This window comes from Vulpes vulpes, chromosome 13 (genome assembly GCF_048418805.1).
Source record: "Vulpes vulpes isolate BD-2025 chromosome 13, VulVul3, whole genome shotgun sequence".
NCBI classification, from domain to species: domain Eukaryota; kingdom Metazoa; phylum Chordata; class Mammalia; order Carnivora; family Canidae; genus Vulpes; species Vulpes vulpes.
Window position 1 is genome coordinate 68,578,107 of NC_132792.1, and position 17,842 is coordinate 68,595,948.

At 40.8% G+C, this 17,842-nt stretch overlaps 1 protein-coding gene across 2 annotated transcripts in view; it reads left to right on the top strand.

Annotated features, from left to right (window-relative positions):
- Nucleotides 1-17,842, top strand: part of CA8 (carbonic anhydrase 8) — an 84,663-nt gene that overhangs the window by 5,736 nt on the left and 61,085 nt on the right. For both annotated transcript variants that reach the window (XM_026011848.2, XM_072734681.1), the window contains exon 3: nucleotides 5,717-5,841. In XM_026011848.2, the coding sequence (XP_025867633.1) occupies nucleotides 5,717-5,841 (125 nt within the window). The remainder of the gene's footprint in view (nucleotides 1-5,716; nucleotides 5,842-17,842) is intronic.

The following is a 17,842-nucleotide window of genomic DNA, read 5'->3' on the forward strand; positions in this document are numbered from 1 at the left end:
TGATTGGTTATGTGGAACAGGGGAGAGGAGGAAACCACTGGAGGGATGCACTGGGGTGGAGACCCTGTGACCGGACCCATCCTGTCACTGTGCTTCACCCTCTGCTCTGAACATATTTCAAGGTGAAGGATGCCTCTTAACATGGAGTTGAGCCAAGCATCACATTCCAGGTGCTGGTGTCTCCTTGAGTATGGAGAAATGTTATGAGGGCTGCCAGATTATTTAATTTCTCTGCAAGATGTGAATCGCTGTACCACTGCAATCTCAACATTAAGTGTTCAAATAAAAATCAAACATACTGGGATCCCTGGGTGGCACAGTGGTTTGGCGCCTGCCTTTGGCCCAGGGCGCGATCCTGGAGACCCGGGATCGAGTCCCACGTCGGGCTCCCGGTACATGGAGCCTGCTTCTCCCTCTGCCTGTGTCTCTGCCTCTCTCTCTCTCTCTCTGTGACTATCATAAAAAAAAATCAAACATTATTACAGTGGTATAAAGAATAGCTTAAATATAAAGATATAACTATAGATTTCTGGTCTGAGTGGTTTCGATACTTAAGTCATGAGAAAGTGTGAGACTGGCCAAGCTTCTGCGGTGGAATGTCATTCCATATGACTACCATCAGGGTGTTAAGGGTAATGCCATTTTTAATGGACCCATCAGAATGGGAGAAATTGCTAATCAGGATAGGTCATTTGTGCCCTTCACTGTAACTTATTATAGAAACCCTAATTAGACAATTTTACTTCTGGGTCTTTTATAATTCTCAATATTAAATTCAGGCTAGATTACTTTTATTATTAATCATACCTTTCTTTTTCCCCCAAAACGTAACAACTTTTTATAGTGCTTCTTAATAGCCTTGCTGATTTTAAGATGAAGTCAAAAATATCTTAAAATTATTTTCACTTAGGAAGTAGCTCTGTATTGCTTATTTATATGAGATATCAGGGTTGAATTTCTTTATGATTGTCCTTATTATTAGCTAACTTTGGGGGTCTTGCATTCCTTGGACAAGTGCCTTAATCTGCTTCACTTTGTGTATATAGACTCAGGCTAACTGGCCTCCTCCCCATACTCTTGGGGAGGAGTTGATGATATTTGTTCTTCAATATGAAATGAAACCGTATGTTAAAAACTAAAGACAGTAAAATAATTGATTTCGGCTTTTAAGATCTCAAATGCTTTTTTAAAAGGACTAATTTATACTACTTTTAGAATGTTTTATGAATACATTTTGGATTCCTTAAAAGTTAAACTGAGGTTATAAAATCTTTAGATCCATCAAGAATGACCTGTTTGGGTCTTTAGATCATTTAGGGGACACATCAGACCAATAACAGTTTCCCTCCATGTCGGAGACATGGCTCTGGAGGACTCTGTCTCCTGGCCTTACCATCCATGCCTGGGTTATGACAGCCAACCAGTTAGGCTTGCCCTTTGATGGTCCACCGTCCATGAAGATATGGGAGTAATATTTTAAAATGCAAAAAATATCAGTTGTCTGATTAAAAGTTATTGGTGATTCCCTGTGTAATAAACTCCAGCTTTTAGGCATAGCCTGCAAGTCCTTTATCTTGGTGCTCACATCTCAAAGCCTACCTTTATTTTCCTGAAGCACACTCAGGCCTTTCTCAGCCCCTTCTTTCTGTGATGATTGTACTTAATCACTTCTCTTAGCTTACTTTTCCAAGTTCTGCTTAGTTATCTCCTCCCAGAAAGTCCTCTCTGACTTTCCAATGCCCCCTTGGTTTTGGCATGGCCCTTGCTGGGTGCCCTCCTGGTTCCTTGGCACTTTCCCTTACTGCTCCCAATGTAATCTGTTTAAACTACAGTATTAAGTTTCTTAAGCACTGAGAATGCCCTGCCGACACTGAGACTGTGTCCTTCTTTTTACAAAAATCCTTGGTGGACAGCACAGGGCTGGGCATGGAGTCTATCTTAAAATACGTGTTGGACTCAAATGAAATGAGGGGAATAAGCCTTGATCAGCAGCCTTCGAACTACCTGGCAAATTTGTTTTCGGCAAAGGCTTGTGGAAGCTTAGCTAGATTTAGGTAAATGCCTGTATTTTGTGTCTTTATGGGGTTCTCAGATTTTTCAGAGGCTTTTGAAAGGAGCTCTTTTTATATGTACAAGCATAATAGCCATGCCTCTTAAAGAACATTAAAGAAAATGCAGGCAGTGGCAGTGGCATCAGTTTATTTTATATTCTTTTCACAAGTGTGTTATTCTAAGGAAATGTGGCGTTGTCATCAGTGGGAGTTTCATTGTAATTTTATTGAACACAATGACATCACAACTAATAAACCTGCCACATGGTGACAAAATATCACTCAGCAAAATTTGATACTCATAAATGTAGGAAAAGTTGTACCCCTTTTAGTATTAGTTGTTTGCCTATAAAAAAAATAAGCTGTGAAAAGGGAGAATAATACTTTAAGAGGATGTTGCCAAAAGGGTAAAACAGAGCTGCTATTTATTTTAGGTCTATAAATGCAATCATTCTTGGGAGATGAACAGGTAATGCTTTTAGCTGGCACCTCATAAAATTTTGAATTCAGTATTTTGTTATTTTTTTTATGGCTTTGTACAGCCTTGCGATTTCGGTGTGGTTTAACTTTGGAGTGTTCATCTGCTGCAAAGGAAAAGGTACCTAGAGCCTTGATTGCTGGCTGCATCTTTGTCACCTCTCCCTGGGGACCAGGCCTGGGCAAAATGCTTGCCTTCTTTGTGTTTATTTTCAACCCGACAGAGGGTAAGACCCGTGAGGATCTTATTTCATTATAATTTTATTAAACATAATGGCATCATGGCTGACAAATCTGCCAGGTAGTGACCAAATACCACTCAGCAAAACCTTGATCTTCATAAATGTGCGAATTTTCATTTCACTCTAATAGAATGTAAGATCCATAAGGCTAGTGAATTTTGTTGGTTTTATCAAATTCACTGTATCTTACGCATTTAATATGGTACCTGGTATAAAAATATTAGTTGAAAGGATGAGTACAGGAAACCCAGTGGGCCTGGCACTGCTTCCTGTCAACACACAGATCGGTCCAGTTTGAGTTTCTAGGGCAGTTAATATATCAGCTCGGTCCTCAAGTTCTATACTAAAGGCTTCATTCCTAGGAAAGAAATATTGGGCATCAGTCAAATGGGGGTTGTATTTTGGTTTCCTGAAATCACTGTCAAGGTCATTTTCCTCCATCTCTATAGGAAGGTATTGGTAGACAGCTCTCTAACAGCTCAGAAATACTGTGTGCTTGTGTGTGTGTGTGCACCCTACAAAGAGGTTTGGGGCAAAGATTTTTCAAATCCTCTTTCCCATTTAACACGTGCTTCATTTCACAATGCTCTCCTTTCTCTTTCCTCAGTAATGTGGAGCTCAGCCTCCTCTAAGACAGTTTCCAACTTCTTTTGAAAGTAGAGTGTTGGACAACCGGCCCCCAAGCCCCAGGTCAGGCCTGGCTGCCATGGGGAGGGGTGTGTTTTCGAGTTTTGATGATGCAGGCTGGGGTGTGGCATGGGATGTATAAGAAGCTTTTTCCCATTTATTCTTTTTGGTTTGGGAGGTGGGATACATTCCACCTTTGGGAGTGGGAACAGTCTGGACTTCCTTCCTGGTTTTTCTTAAGACCAGCATTGCGCAGCCAGGGGAAAGGAGTGATTTTTGAGGTTATTCACAAACTGTGGCATGTTGGTTGAAATAAAAGCATTTTACCCACCGTATGGATGATTATTGGAGAAGATGCAGTGCCTTTGCTCTGCAATTTGGGATATCTGTAAACCTGTGTGATCCATGTATTTACTTTTTTTTTTCTTTATTGTTTTGGGAAGTAGGATGAAGTGTAGTACTCAAAGGAGGGACTGTAATTTAGAAATCCAGGCTTAAAGAACTCACTGTTTTTTATCTGCTCACGGATACGGAGATCTGAACTTCCCTGTCCTGTCTAAGTGTGAGATGTGGGTCAGAAGATTGGAGTTCCAGGCTCCTGAAGTCCATCCTAGCCCATCCCAGCCACATTTCCTCCCCTTTCTGTGGTAATGGCGACTGACTGACCCCTCCAATTTTTTTTTGAAGATTTATTTATTTATTAGAGAGAGACTGAGCATACAAGCGGAAGGGGCAGGGAGAGGAACAATCTCAAGCAGACTCTGCACTGAGCACCAAGCCTGATGCAGAGCTCGAAGTTAAGACCCTGAGATCAACTACTTGAGCTGAAACCAAGAGTTGGGTGTTTAACCGACTGTGCCACCCAGGTGCCCCTGACCCCTCTGATTTGTTGTATAACTTAAAATAAGACCAAGCATTAAGAAAACATAAAAATCGTGTGAGATAGTATTACCCTAAAAGTCACATGTGTCACTACCTTCCTGCTTAGATGTGAGGTTTACACCCTTGGAAAATTTTAATTGTGTTTTGCTGCTGGTACTATTTTTCTTCTTTGGGCTGATAGAAAGCTTCAAACCAAACTTTTGGAGGGTACTTTCTGTAAGGACTTCACTTTTCCATCTGTTTCTGTCTCTTGTCTGCCTTTTCCCTCTGCTTTTCTAATTTATGTCTTCTGGCTGTATGACAGGTACTTGATAGAAGAAACCTTAAATTCTTTTTGCAACAAGGAATGAGATGAAGAACAAGGCAAACAAATAAATTTTGCTGCACCAATTTCCAATCCTCTCAGGTTTAGAATAGGGATGGACAGGCGGCCTGTCCCTCTGGGTAGTGCTCGGCTTGGGGTACCACTGCCTCCTCCACACTGGTGGCCCAAGTGTGAATGCTAATCTCTTTCAGAGACTGCTTCTTGGGGGAGGAGATAAATTTTGTCAGCTCCTTGGCTAAAAAGAACTTACAATTCTTAGCTGGTGCCATTTGGAATGAAGTTTTTGTAGGAAGAACACAAACAACGTTTATTTGTGTCAAAGTGGATCATCTGTCATAAAGGAGGTTTTTCTCCTTGACATCGGCAAGTGTTTAACTTAGGAAAGTGTTTTATTGCTTCAAGACGGGATCTTACACAAATGTATTTTTCATCCTCCTTTAGAGTTATTCTTGTTTGGGACAAAGTTCTGGGTCATATCCGGAATTGAGAAATAGAGACAGGGCCCTGTCGGACAAAATGTTAACATTTTTTCCCCCAAAGGTTAACATTTTAAGTATTGTTAATATTTTACTGTAATTTTATTCCATTTGCATTTCTGGGGTACTAAGTGGGAAATCTCTTTTTAAGTGTGATTTCTTTGTCTAAAAATCGTATTGGTGTAAGCATTCTTGTCATGGGTGACTTTGTTAGCTTACGCTTGTTCTCTAAACTGAGAGTATGGTACACATGGGGGATCTATAAACAAAATATAATTTATTGATAGGTCGATAGCAAATTACCAGACCCTGTTCTTGTCTCCTGAGCAGTGCTAAGTGTAAGCCTCAGGGAGAATTAAGTGCTGTGTGTTTTCTGACCACTCCTTTACCTGTAACACACAGGAGGTTGATGGTATGCAATATTAGCAAGTATTTCAAGAGCTTTTAAACTTCTACTGTATCAATAGGACAGTGTAAACGCATCCCACAGTTAGAATATATTTCTTATTTGGGCACATAAATGTAATCTATAGAGCTCACGAGATCTTTCTGGCCGAAAATGTCCTCTGTGTTGAGAATGCTGTACTGCTGAATATGTTTTCTCTTAATTAAACAGAGCTTACTTTCTTTTTTCAGTTCTATCAGGAGGTCCATTGCCTCAAGGGCATGAATTTGAACTGTATGAAGTTAGATTTCATTGGGGGAGAGAAAACCAGCGTGGTTCTGAGCACACAGTTAATTTCAAAGCTTTTCCCATGGAGGTAAGAATAACAAATCATCTTGTGAAAATCTTATTGTTCATGTACAGTATTCAGCGATCTACTGAGAATGGTTTAGTTTAGAAGTAGAAGCACAGCATTTAAATTTTACCAGTTTATATTAAAATAACAAATGCTTAAGGAAATGTATGCTTGGGCAGCAAATGACACTGCCCATTGACTTTGTTGAGTTTGGAGAATGCACAAGGGTGATTGGTCATAAAGGTAATCTACACTATTAAGTTTCATTTCAGTATTGTTACTGTTCTAAAAATTTGCCTTTGCAAATTCAGTAGGTCATTTTTGTAGATGCTATGAATAGATGATAAACTGCAAACCAGTTGTCAACATTAGTGAAAAGTCTAGTTTAGCTCTGATTAAAATTGGTAAGTTGGTTTGAATCACCCCAGGCAATTAGAGGGAGAGGGATAGGGAGAGGGAGAGGGAGAGAGGGAGAGAGGAGGAGAGAGAGAGAAGGAGAGGGAGAGAGGAGGAGGAGGAGGAGAGAGAGAGAAAGAGAGAGATTGATTTTGAGAGAGAGAGAGAAAGAAACAGAAATTTTAAGAGAGTCATTCTTTTGTCTAAGAATTCACTGCTTGCTTACCTTCTTAGTCAATTCCTGTTCTTTCTTCGATACCTACCTGAAGTATCATTTCTTCTGTGGGGCTTTTCCTGAGTCCTTTCCCCTAAGCAGAATTAATTTCTCTCTCTTCTTTGTGCCCAGTCTGCTTGACAGATTGTTGCCTTGGCACTCATGGATTGTAACTTTTAGTGTCCCCAGTGTCTTTCTCACTGATCCTCTGGGTTCCTGTTATGGACCAGAGTGTTAGTACCCCTCCCTCCATGCATATGTTGAATATGATGGTATTAAGAGGGTGGGGCCTTTGGGATGTAATTAGGGTTAGATGAGGTCACGGGGTTGAATCCTTGTGAATGGAATTAGTGCCCTTATAAGAGTCCCAATAGAGCTTGCTCCTCCCTGCTCATTGCATGTGAGGACTCAACCAAGAAGGTGACTCCCTACCATGCAGGAAGTGGGTCCTCACCAGACATCAGTTGTGCCAGCATCAGATCTTGGGTCGCCCAACCTCCAGAACTGTGAGAAATAAATGTCTGTATAAGCCACTCCATCTGTGGTAGTTTATTATAGCGGTTGACGTTGACTAAAACAGCTCCTTAAGATGAGTCTCCCTCCCGTTCTTCTCTTTACACCCATCATTTAGTCCATAGCTGGGTACCTCAGAGACTATCCATGTTGGTGAACTTCAGACAATGTTGCTGTTGGTCCAGGCTATGTTGATACCTCTTTCTGTAAGGACCTGCAGTTCTTTCCAGGAAACAGCACTTTGGTGACACTTGACAGTGTATTTTGGGGGGATGCTGGAGTGCCTGTCTTCCTTCCCAGTTCTCAAGTACCCATATCCTTAATGAAGCGTGGGATTGAGCATGGCTAGGTACCGTGCCCAGTTCCATTTCAGTAACTGGAAATCACTGTGTAGTTCGCAGGAGTGATACATATACTTCACAGAACGAAGATAGAGGAAGTATTTCTCTATGTTACTTTAATTACACTTTAAGAAAATCCCTTTGAAATCTCAGGATATCCCTTTTATTAAAAAGACTCGAGTCTGTTTTTGTCTTTGTTTTTAAGATTCTGTTTATTGGGATCCCTGGGTGGCTCGGCGGTTTAGCGCCTGCCTTTGGCCCAGGGCATGATCCTGGAGACCCGGGATGGAGTCCCATGTCGGGCTCCCGGTGCATGGAGCCTGCTTCTCCCTCTGCCTGTGTCTCTGCCTCTCTCTCTCTCTCTGTGTGACTATCATAAAAAAAAAAAAGAAAAAAAAAAGATTCTGTTTATTTATTTGAGAGAGAGCACGTGCAAACACAAATGGGGGGCCAGGGCAGAGGGAGAGAGAGAGAAGCAGACTCCCTGCTGAGCAGGGAGCCCAGGACCATGAGATCATGACCTGAGCTGAAAGTAGATGCTTAACTGACTGAGCCGCTCAGGCTGCCTCAAGACTAGAGTCTTAAAAGTGAAATATTAAATGTCTTTTATAGGAGGGCGAAGGAGGGGAAACTGCATTAAGTTGAGGAGCACCCGAGTATGTGATTGTGGCCTTGTGATTGGGATTGAGGTCTTGTTGGGGAAGGTTGGGCCTTCACATGTTACCACCCTGGGGGCGTTTTTTCTCAGTGCCTATAGGCATCGTCTCACTTGCACTGACTTAAAACACCTCTATGCCATCTCTGTGTCACCTCTGGCGACTGTGCCATCCCCACCAACACGAGAAGGAAAAGTGCACACCAGGACGTGTCAGAAAGGAGACAGGACACAAAACAGTCCAAAACCGTTCAACTTGCAGGGTAGTGGAGGGCAAGGTGGGGGGGGGGAGGAGGACACTGGGTGGGCAGGGCTGCTTTGGATTTGAAAGATCTTTCATCATCTCCTCTAAACTGGTCTTCAAAGACCTACTATAACATAAAAAAATTTACGGAGAGATGGGAGTAATCGTGTAGGCAACAACTTCCGGATGAGAATTTAGTGGCTTTGCTTGCAACACACAGAATTTACAGCCTTGGGAAAGCTTAATTAGATTACGTGAGTCAGTGGTGTGTGCTCTTTGCTCTGTGGTTGAATAGAGTTTCCAGACCACATGCTCAGGCTGGTCCTGTTATTTGGTGGCGTTTTGACTGCTCTGGTCCATTAAACACAGGTAATGGTTTGTTTTGAGTGAAGATTAGATTCTGATAGGCTTTGTTTCTGTAGAAATATTTATATTTAGGATAATGGAATTACTGGCTGTAATTTTTCCAAAATAAGTGATGAATAATATTTGTGGTCTTCGTTATCCCAGATCATCCCTGATTCAGTCCTAGAGAAAATGCTTGTATCATCATCCCAGGTTTGTTTAGTGCCGTACTGAGTGCATAAATGTGGGGCTTTGCAGAAGTACAGGGAGAGATCTATAGGCACGTGTTTTCTGTTTATTTTGTTTTGTTTTAATGGATGCTGTGAATACTGAACTGGGTTTTATTTTACTTTATTTTAGAGATTTTATTTATTAATTTGAGAGAGAGGGCTAGAGGGAGAGCATGAGTGGTGGGGAGGAGAAGAGACAGAAGGAGAAGCAGACTCTTGGCTGAGCAGGGAGTCCCACATGGGGGTTGATTGCAGGATCCTGAGGTCAAGGCCTGAGCCAAAGGCAGACACTTAACTGACAGAGCCACTTGGGTGCCCCTGGGCTGGGTTTTAGGGAGGAGATGGTTCATGTGGTGTGCTGACAGAAGAGACAGACTCTCCGTAGCATAGTCCAGGAGGGAATGAGATGGCTGACATGGAGCTAAGTAGGGAACTTGCCACTGGTCCCCTGGTCTGAACTGCCCTCGAGGGTCACACTGAACACAGGGACATTGCCAACAGAATAGTGGAGAGTGAGGGGAATCAAGTAGGTACCTCCTTGGGAATGTGATTAAAAAAATTTTTTAAGACTCTTTCCATATTTTATTTTACATTTTAACTCTATTATTTCCAATCTCATATGTATACATGTTTCCTTTTTGTTTTTAAAGATTTATTTATTCCTTTGGTGGGAGATGGGCAGAAGGAGAGAAAGACTTAAGCAGACTCCCTGGAGAGTGCGGAGCCCATCGTGGGGCTCCATCCCACGTTCCTAAGATCAGGACCTGAGCCAAAACCAAAAGATAGAAGCTTTAACTGTGCCACCCAGGTGCCTCTACGTATTTCACTTGATTTCACCTAAACTTAAATGAATGGCTTACTAAACTCTGCAGAGAAATAATTACCATGTCTGTTATATGTGGCACAGGAATGACTATTGGTAGTAATTCATCAGCCTCCCTCAACTTTTTAAAACTGTAAATACAGTAAAAGCAATCCTGAATATAATTTTGATACTGCTAGTAGTCAGCACCCACATCATTTAAAAAATTAACACAGTTTATGACTTTAAACAGTTTAAACTGCTGCTCTTTTGCTAAGCAAGATGGATTAGATGTGCCATTTCTGTTTTTTCTTCCTGCGATTTTTAGTTTTGAGAAACGCACAAGCTTTCACGGCATCTGACATTCTCGCTGTGCTTTCATCTTGTAAACCTGAATCCTATTATTAATATTCCGGGTTTATGCTTACATGACAGTGCCTTAGCAAGAGAAGAATAAATTGTGCTGCATTTTTCTTCCTGTTAACCTGAAAACCTAATGGGTTTGCATGTATTAACTATATTCTTACAAATGTCTGAGTCATGTCTACCGGCTGGAATTCTCTTATTTAACGTGCAGATATTTTGCATTGAGCTATTTAATCAAGATGGCAAGAGGAGTAGAAGGTTGTTGATTTAAGATAAGTCTGAGATCCAGTCAAATTAATTCCTGTGTCTTGGTCCTTCTGGGGGCTGCAGAAGCTTCATATTTTCTTTGGACATCATTAGATACCATAGCTCATGACGTCCAACTTTAATGCTCTCTGAATTTTGCCATTTTGCTCACAGTAGTGTGCTGCATGCATCTGCCATCCCACTGGATTTATTCCATTCATATTGATTTTTATTACAAATCTAACTGATAGAGGAACTTCTAAGTATTTAGGTTCACATTGAGCTTTCAGGCTGTATATTTTGTTTTTGTCACTTGTCTCAGAAGACTGTCAGCTTCCTTGCTGCTTCGAGGTAGCCTTACTCTGTGGTCTGTATAACTCTCAGAAATTATGATTAATCTCTACACTTGAATTGCTACTTCCATACTTCTATGGCAGAGTGCTTCCCAGGCATTCAGATTTTATGCTGGCGCAGTAAAATTAAAAAAAAAAAAATTAGAAGGGTGCCTGGGTGGCTTGGTCAGTTAAGTGTCTGACTCTTGATTTTAGCTCAGGTCATGATCTTGAGGTCATGGGATTGAGCTCCACATCTGGCTCCATGCTCAGCACTGAATCTGTTTGAGTTTCTCTCCCTCTGCCCATCCCTCTACTCTCTGTCTCTCAAATAAATAAATAACTCTTTAAAAAAAATTAGAGGATGAGGAAACCAATAGTGTGGCCAAGTCTTACTTTTTCTATCAATAAGAACACATTAACTATGCTGACCCCATCATTTTATAGAGACAGTATCTTTTACTAGCTAAATGTAGGAAGGATACAGTCTGAGAATAAACATAAAGTTGTAAGTTGAACAGATTTTAGTATTTAAAAAACTCACTACATTACTTCTGTTTTCTTAGATGAATGATAGTCTTGTCAGGATGGACACTGATCCTGCCCACAGACCAGCAGGAGAACATGCATGGTGGATCTGGCTTTCTTGCCCTTTGGGGCTAAAAGTTTATAATTTTCGAGTGAATGACCCAGAAGGAGCCTGTCGTAGGACACATTCTTATCTTTATATTGTTATTGAAAGAGCAGCTATTGCTCTGTATACTCTGAAAGGGCTCAGTGGTAACCGAGCCACATACCAGCTGTTTGTGGGAAGTTGAGTGCATTAGGTAAATATTTAAAAAAAGAAAAAGTAAGTTTGATTGTGCAGAGCAGGATTCTTCAGTTGTGAAGAATCTAGGCCTTGGTTGCAAAATAGGCCAACAGAACACTTGTGAGGAATGTATCTCATGATGCTGTGCCAGTTTCGAATATCCCATTCCCCACACTCCAAATCTCAGGTCTTCCAAGTTATGCTAGATTTCCCTCTCCTTTTCAGGCAAATACTAGTGTCTACCACTTAAATTTTCTTTTAGTGAAAATGATCTGGCCTTTTGCTTCACTGCCTCCCAAGTCATTTGCATATTTAACTCACTGAAGGACATTTATTGTGTATTCATTTGTTTTACTATGGGGAGATACCAGGAAGAGTTTGCCTGGTTAACAGTGAAATGAGGATCTTTTCAAGTTACTTTATTTCCACAGGTATCTCAAGTAGAGCGTCATGTTTGTGAATGGCTCCCAAAGTAGAGACTTCCTTTGACTTTCCTTGACTTTGGTGTGAGAATGTGATGAGATTAGATCTGTAAGATACATAATCATCATCATTATTATGTTTTATAAGACAGATGATTAAATCATTTATTTTCAAAAGGAGCTTTAGAGCTCACCCAGCAGAAACTTCTGTTTAACAGAGGACAGATCTGAAGCTCCAAAAGGTTAAGGGTCACAGGGAAACTTCAAGGAAGCCATAATGTATATGGCCTGGGTAGAGAAGGTTTTTTTTTGCTTAATTAAACATTACATTTAAGAAAGAATTATCCTTTAATATTGGTCTTTTCCCTAATGAGTTAGATTGAAAGAGATAATACAACAGTCTTTGTCTCCCTACCTCCCCCGACCCCCACGCCCCTGTGAGGAGCTTTTCAGTCTGCGTGCACCCCCATCCAGAGATGGGCAAGCTGTAGCCTTTGTGGAGGATGGTAGGGACGCTGTGGCATAGTGCCCTGTCTTTACAGGCTGTGAAGACAAAGCTCAGTGGCTTTGTGAAGATAACAGGAGTGTGATGTCACGAAGGTAGAATTCCTGCTGCCCCCTGGGAAGTGGGGTGGATTTAATGGATTCTGTAGTCTCCCCCCACTTTACTGGGGTGCTCACCATGGTCTGGAATTGGAGACTAGCTGAGGGTCGTACACCTAGGAAGTGTCAGGGGCCATACAAGACCTGTGAACTGACTTCTCCAAGGAGAGCTTTGTTTTTCACGTTCTAAAGCTAATTCTTAGCAGGACAATCAATGATAATGTTGAGATTTTATTTGCAGTGATGGTTACCACTGTGGATAGAGGTAGCTTGAGGAGAAAAAGAAGAGGAGTTAAGACTGATACTAAAGGAAATGATTTGAAATTTGAATGTTCAGCTTCTCTGGGAGGTTTTATTATTTTGATCAGAAAAAGGAACAAATTGTCAATAAAATAATTATTATGATTACAGTTTGGCATCCTGGAATCCTCCACAGGGCTAGCAGATTGAGCCTCATAGATAAACAGATGAAGGAGTTAGAATCTTTGCTATGGCCTTGCTGTGGTCATAATTGCGGAAACTCCCTCTCACGTCTGGGTAAAAAAAACAAAAAAAAACAAAAAAACCAAATTTTATGTTTCCTGAGTTCTGATGAACACTTGCATTTTTACTTCATAAAAATCACAGTTCCTGCTTTGAATTAGCATGTTTATTTTCTCATTTGTGAAAATGTATTTAGTGTAGAAACTTCACAGTTTACTGAGTAGGAAATAAATTACAGTGTTGAACAAACAGAAGTGTTCTTTTAGCTGGTACCACATGATGTGGCAATCTGCCATTCCCACTTAGAAATAGAAGTGTATAAGGCCAACTTGACCTTTGAGTAGTCTTTGAACCTACCTTTGATTTTATATTTGTAAGTTTTTGTTGTTGTTGTTGTTGATTATTCTTTGTTGTTTGAAGATGTATAAAATGTTTTTGGCAAACTAAATTTTGAAAGGATCATTTATATGTTTTTTTATAGTTTAAGGCAAATTTGTATGAAATGAAAAATTGTTTCTATAAATGTGCATGATGTGTAATTAATTTATAGGTGATTAAAAAAATGTATAGGTGATTATAGACTTGCAGGTAGAAAATATTTTAAATTGGGTTCTAACAGATCTAAATTCTACAATAAAATATATCTCCTCTTAATATGTCTTTAGATAGGGGCACTTGGGTGGCTTATTCGGTTAGGCATCTGACTTGATTTTGGCTGAGGTCATGATCTCAGGTTTGTGAGATGAGCCCGTTGTCAGGCTCCATGCTGGGTATGGAACCTGCTGAAGATTCTCTCTCTCCCTCTATTGCTTCCCTACCCTCTAGAAAAAAAATATATGTCTTCAGATAAAAGATAGACTCTGATTTAAATATATAGTCCATAACCAAGTGGCTGTCTTATTTATTTATTCATAAAGATTTTATTTATTTATTTGAAAGACAGCATATGCAAATAAGAACAGGAGTAGTGGGGAGAGGGAGAAGCAGGCTTCCCGCTGAGCAGGGAGCCTGACTCCATGTGGAGCTCTATCCCAGGACCTTGGGATTGTGACCTGAGCTGAAGGCAGACACTTAACCCTCTGAGTGCCCTGAAGTGGTCATCTTTAAAATAACTCACTTTCATCTATTCATCCATTTTTCCATCTGTTGTTTGTTCATCCATGTGTCCATCCATCCAGGCATCCATGCATCTAATCAAGTATTTCTTGGGGAATCCACTGTTCAGACTCTGGGCTAATAGCGATACAACAATGAGTGGGAAAGACAACCAGTGAGGCGTATTACATTGAGGGAGTACAAATGCACTGTAAGTTGTCAACTCCCAGCTTTTCCCCTAAATTGATGAGCATTTAAATAGAGTGTTTCCATGGCAGTTAAAGGCCTCATCCCCTCTATCCTGTCTATGTAGTATTCAAACTCTGGCTGTCAGAAGCTAATTAGAGTAAGGTTTTGAAGATGCTTACTAGAAAGCAAATACATTATTTAAGATGTAAATGATTGTCAACCAAAAAAAAGTATTTATTAACTAGTATGTAGAAGGTGCTGTGTCAGGTGTAACCCTGCTACAGGGTGAATTTAACTTTAATAACTTAAAACCAGACTCAGTGAGACACAGGATAGGAAAATTTTTTGATTATGGTGTGTGGACACACAGCAGAATTTATACTTATTTTGCAGTGAAAATCAAATAGCTATATCCTGTATAAGATAGTTGAGTGACATGATAAAACTTCTAATCAAACAGAAGAGGATTAAGAGATTTTTAACTCTGTAAGATCTTGATTAGTATAAAAACTATGTGAGCATGTTTCATTCTGTTTTTTTTTAAGATTATTTATTTAATTTTTTAAAAAGATTTTATTTATTTATTCATGAGAGACACAGGCTCCATGCAGGGAGCCTGACATGGGACTCGATCCTGGGTCTCCTGGGTCAGGCCCTGGGCTGAAGGCAGCGCTAAACCGCTGAGCCACCCAGGCTGCCCTTATTTATTTATTCATGAGAGACACATGAGCGAGGCGGAGACCTAAGCAGAGGCTCCCCACAGGGAGCCTGATGTGGGACTCGATCCCTGGACACTGGGATCATGACCTGAGCCAAAGGCACTCAACCACTGAGCCACCCAGGTGCCCCTTGTTCTGTTTCAGCTTCTTAGGGTTGCACACAGTAGGTGCTTACTGTGGAAACTGAGAACCACATGCCTGGAACCCTAGGGGAAACTGGAGTTTTGCATGCCATGGTTTTCCAGGAGGAAGCCTGTCCTGGTGACAGGCAGGCACGGTTGGTCAGGGGGAGCCACTCTGATTTCACTTCACTGTCGTATCTGCTGTGGGACTTAACATGTAGCCATTTAAGCTTAATTCCTTCGCTGGTACATAAGGAGAATACTTTTGTACCTACCCTTACGAAACTTAGGGAGAGGCCATAAAAATTAATGGTGTAATATTGGAGACACCATGCACTAAGTGTTTCCTATGGTGGTTTAAACACAATCTGGTGTTCACTTAAAGTACTTTGTAAAAGCATTTTAAGGGCATAATTAGCTGCATTGGGTGTAAATCTTGCAATTTATGGCCATGTAGTTGTTTTGTTTTTGTTTTTTTAGAAGCCTTGAATAGGAAAGAAATCCTGATTTTAAACTGTTGAATATCAACATTATAAATAGAAGGAAGACATTTATGCTTCTAAGACCTGACGGATGAAATAGGGACCTTTTTTTCATCAATTAGTGTTTTCTCTTGGGGACCCTGAAGCAGTACGTTCTCTAAACCCAGCTTAACAAGTCACTTAGAGCTCCAGATGATAGAGCTTATTCAGTGGAACCGATTGATTGGGCCTCAGAGTTAATGCATTTCTCCCGAACATTCCTTGGTAAGTTCTCTAAATTGATGAGTTCTCTGAGATCCATAAAAGGATCCCTTTCTCCAGCCTGAATTTTGAGCAAATGAGGAAATAGGGCATTATTGGAGTCATCACACATCACATAGAGAACAAAAACATCACCTCTGTTGTGACTAGAACTACGCAGCAGCTTTGTGGGAGAGAGAAAAGGCTCTGCCCACTTAGTTATAGGCAGGGGGGTAGGGCAAGGGGGAGGACCCAGCTCATCTCCGTAGGGAGGTCCAGGTAGGGTTGGTTAGCCAGCTGTCTAAGGGTAGCTCAGATTTCAAAAGAGGAAAAAAAAAAAAAAAAAAGAGGAGTTAGTTGACAGAGTATAGAGGAAGGCCAGTCTTGTTTAGGGAAAATCCCTCTTTATAGGAACCGGGAACAGGGAAGAGGCATTTCCCGTTAATAAGATACACTCTTCAAAAAATTCTCCCACGTACCCTTAAAAATTCGATGGCACTAGATGCTTGCCTGAGACCAACTATGTTTGGGAATCAGTGGAGGAAGTTCTGTTTCCTTTTATTGCAGGTTTGCTCATTTTAACCATCTGGGACCAAATCCCTTTTTGCTTGCTGCTCCTTTGTACTGAAGATAGTCACACAGTTTCCCACTTTCTAGAAGGAGCTAGGTGATGGAGTGAGCAAGGATTCTGATGCATGTGCAGGCTTTAATTTTTTTTTCTCCTTTCTAATTTACTTGGCTGGGTTTTTGTCCAGTGCAGCATCTCAGCTTGGGCCACTCATTGTTTCACACGAAGATATAATTGTGTTTATATGTATAAATAACTGTTGCACTTTGCAAAAATTGTGAGCTGAGTCCAGGGCTTAAATGATTAATCCTGGGATTGTGCTGAAACTATTTTGCAATAATTTTTAAGAACAAATGTCACTTAGCCACCTTGTCATGGAGAACAAATATCACAGATTTTTATCAGCAGGCATTGTTTCTGATTACCTTATTCGCCCTGACGTGCTGTAACTATACTCCCAATCTTGCTGTTTTCCAGAAGATCCAGAGCTTGCCTGTGTCAGTCAGTGGCTTGGGTCTAGTGGAAGAAAGGCTGTACCAGTAGTAATGTGTGCTGTGCTACCTTTTCCTTAGCTGAGCTCCAGTGGGTTACCTCCTGTGAGGCTTTCCCTTCTAGAGGCTGTTTGCCCCATGAGCAAGTGAAAAGAAAGCTACAACTGGATTTTGAGTCTCTCAGGAAGGCAAGATAACATGGTGGAGGGGTATACGTTTGTTAAGTATTTGTATTTAAAGCCCAAGCCTGTGAGATACACAACCCATAAGACAATGGTATTTGTGTTTAATGACTCTGGAGTGTGGTTGGAAGAAGTGGGATTAAGGTAGAAACATGTGATGAGATAACAATTGGAGGGTTAGTTGTAAGATGATTCAAAAACCACATTTAGGGAGCAACTACTGTGTGTTTGCTGTTGTGTGTGGTGCCGATACATGACAATAAATGAAAAATAATCCAGATCTAGAAGAAGTTTGTATTCCCAATAGGGTGGCAGACCTATTAAAAATGGCTATTAGGGGGTGCCTGGGTGGGTCATTTGGTTGGGTGGCTGACTCTGGATTTTGGCTCAGGTCATGATCTCAGGGTGGTGAGATGGAGCCCCACGTCATGTTCCACACTCAGTGGGGAGTCTGCTTGAGATTCTCTCTCCCTCTGCCCCTCCCACCATGTGCTCGAGCTTTCTTTCTCTTCCTCTCTCAAATAAATAAATAAATTCTTTTAAAAATTGGCTATAATATGAAAAAAGCTTTAGGGGATGATATATAAAAAGGGAACATGTATCAGAGAATAGTGGATTTCTGCTAAGCTTGGAGAAAGCTGTGGAAAGAATGGATTTTGGAGCTGGGACTTGACAACTGGGTAGGAATTTTGCAGGAAAAAGTGATATAGAAAAAGAAAGGTGGATGCAAGGCCTGTCATAAAGGACAAGTGGGATAGGGCTTGATGAGTGATTCTAAAAGGCCAATATGATACTGAGAAATGGAATGTGAGTAATTGAATTAGTCATGGGACGATTAGTAGGACAATGAGAGAGTCAGAAAGTGAGATACCATGGTGGGGAGAGGCTGATGAATTTGGGTTAATAAATGATACTCTTTTTTTTTTCTTTT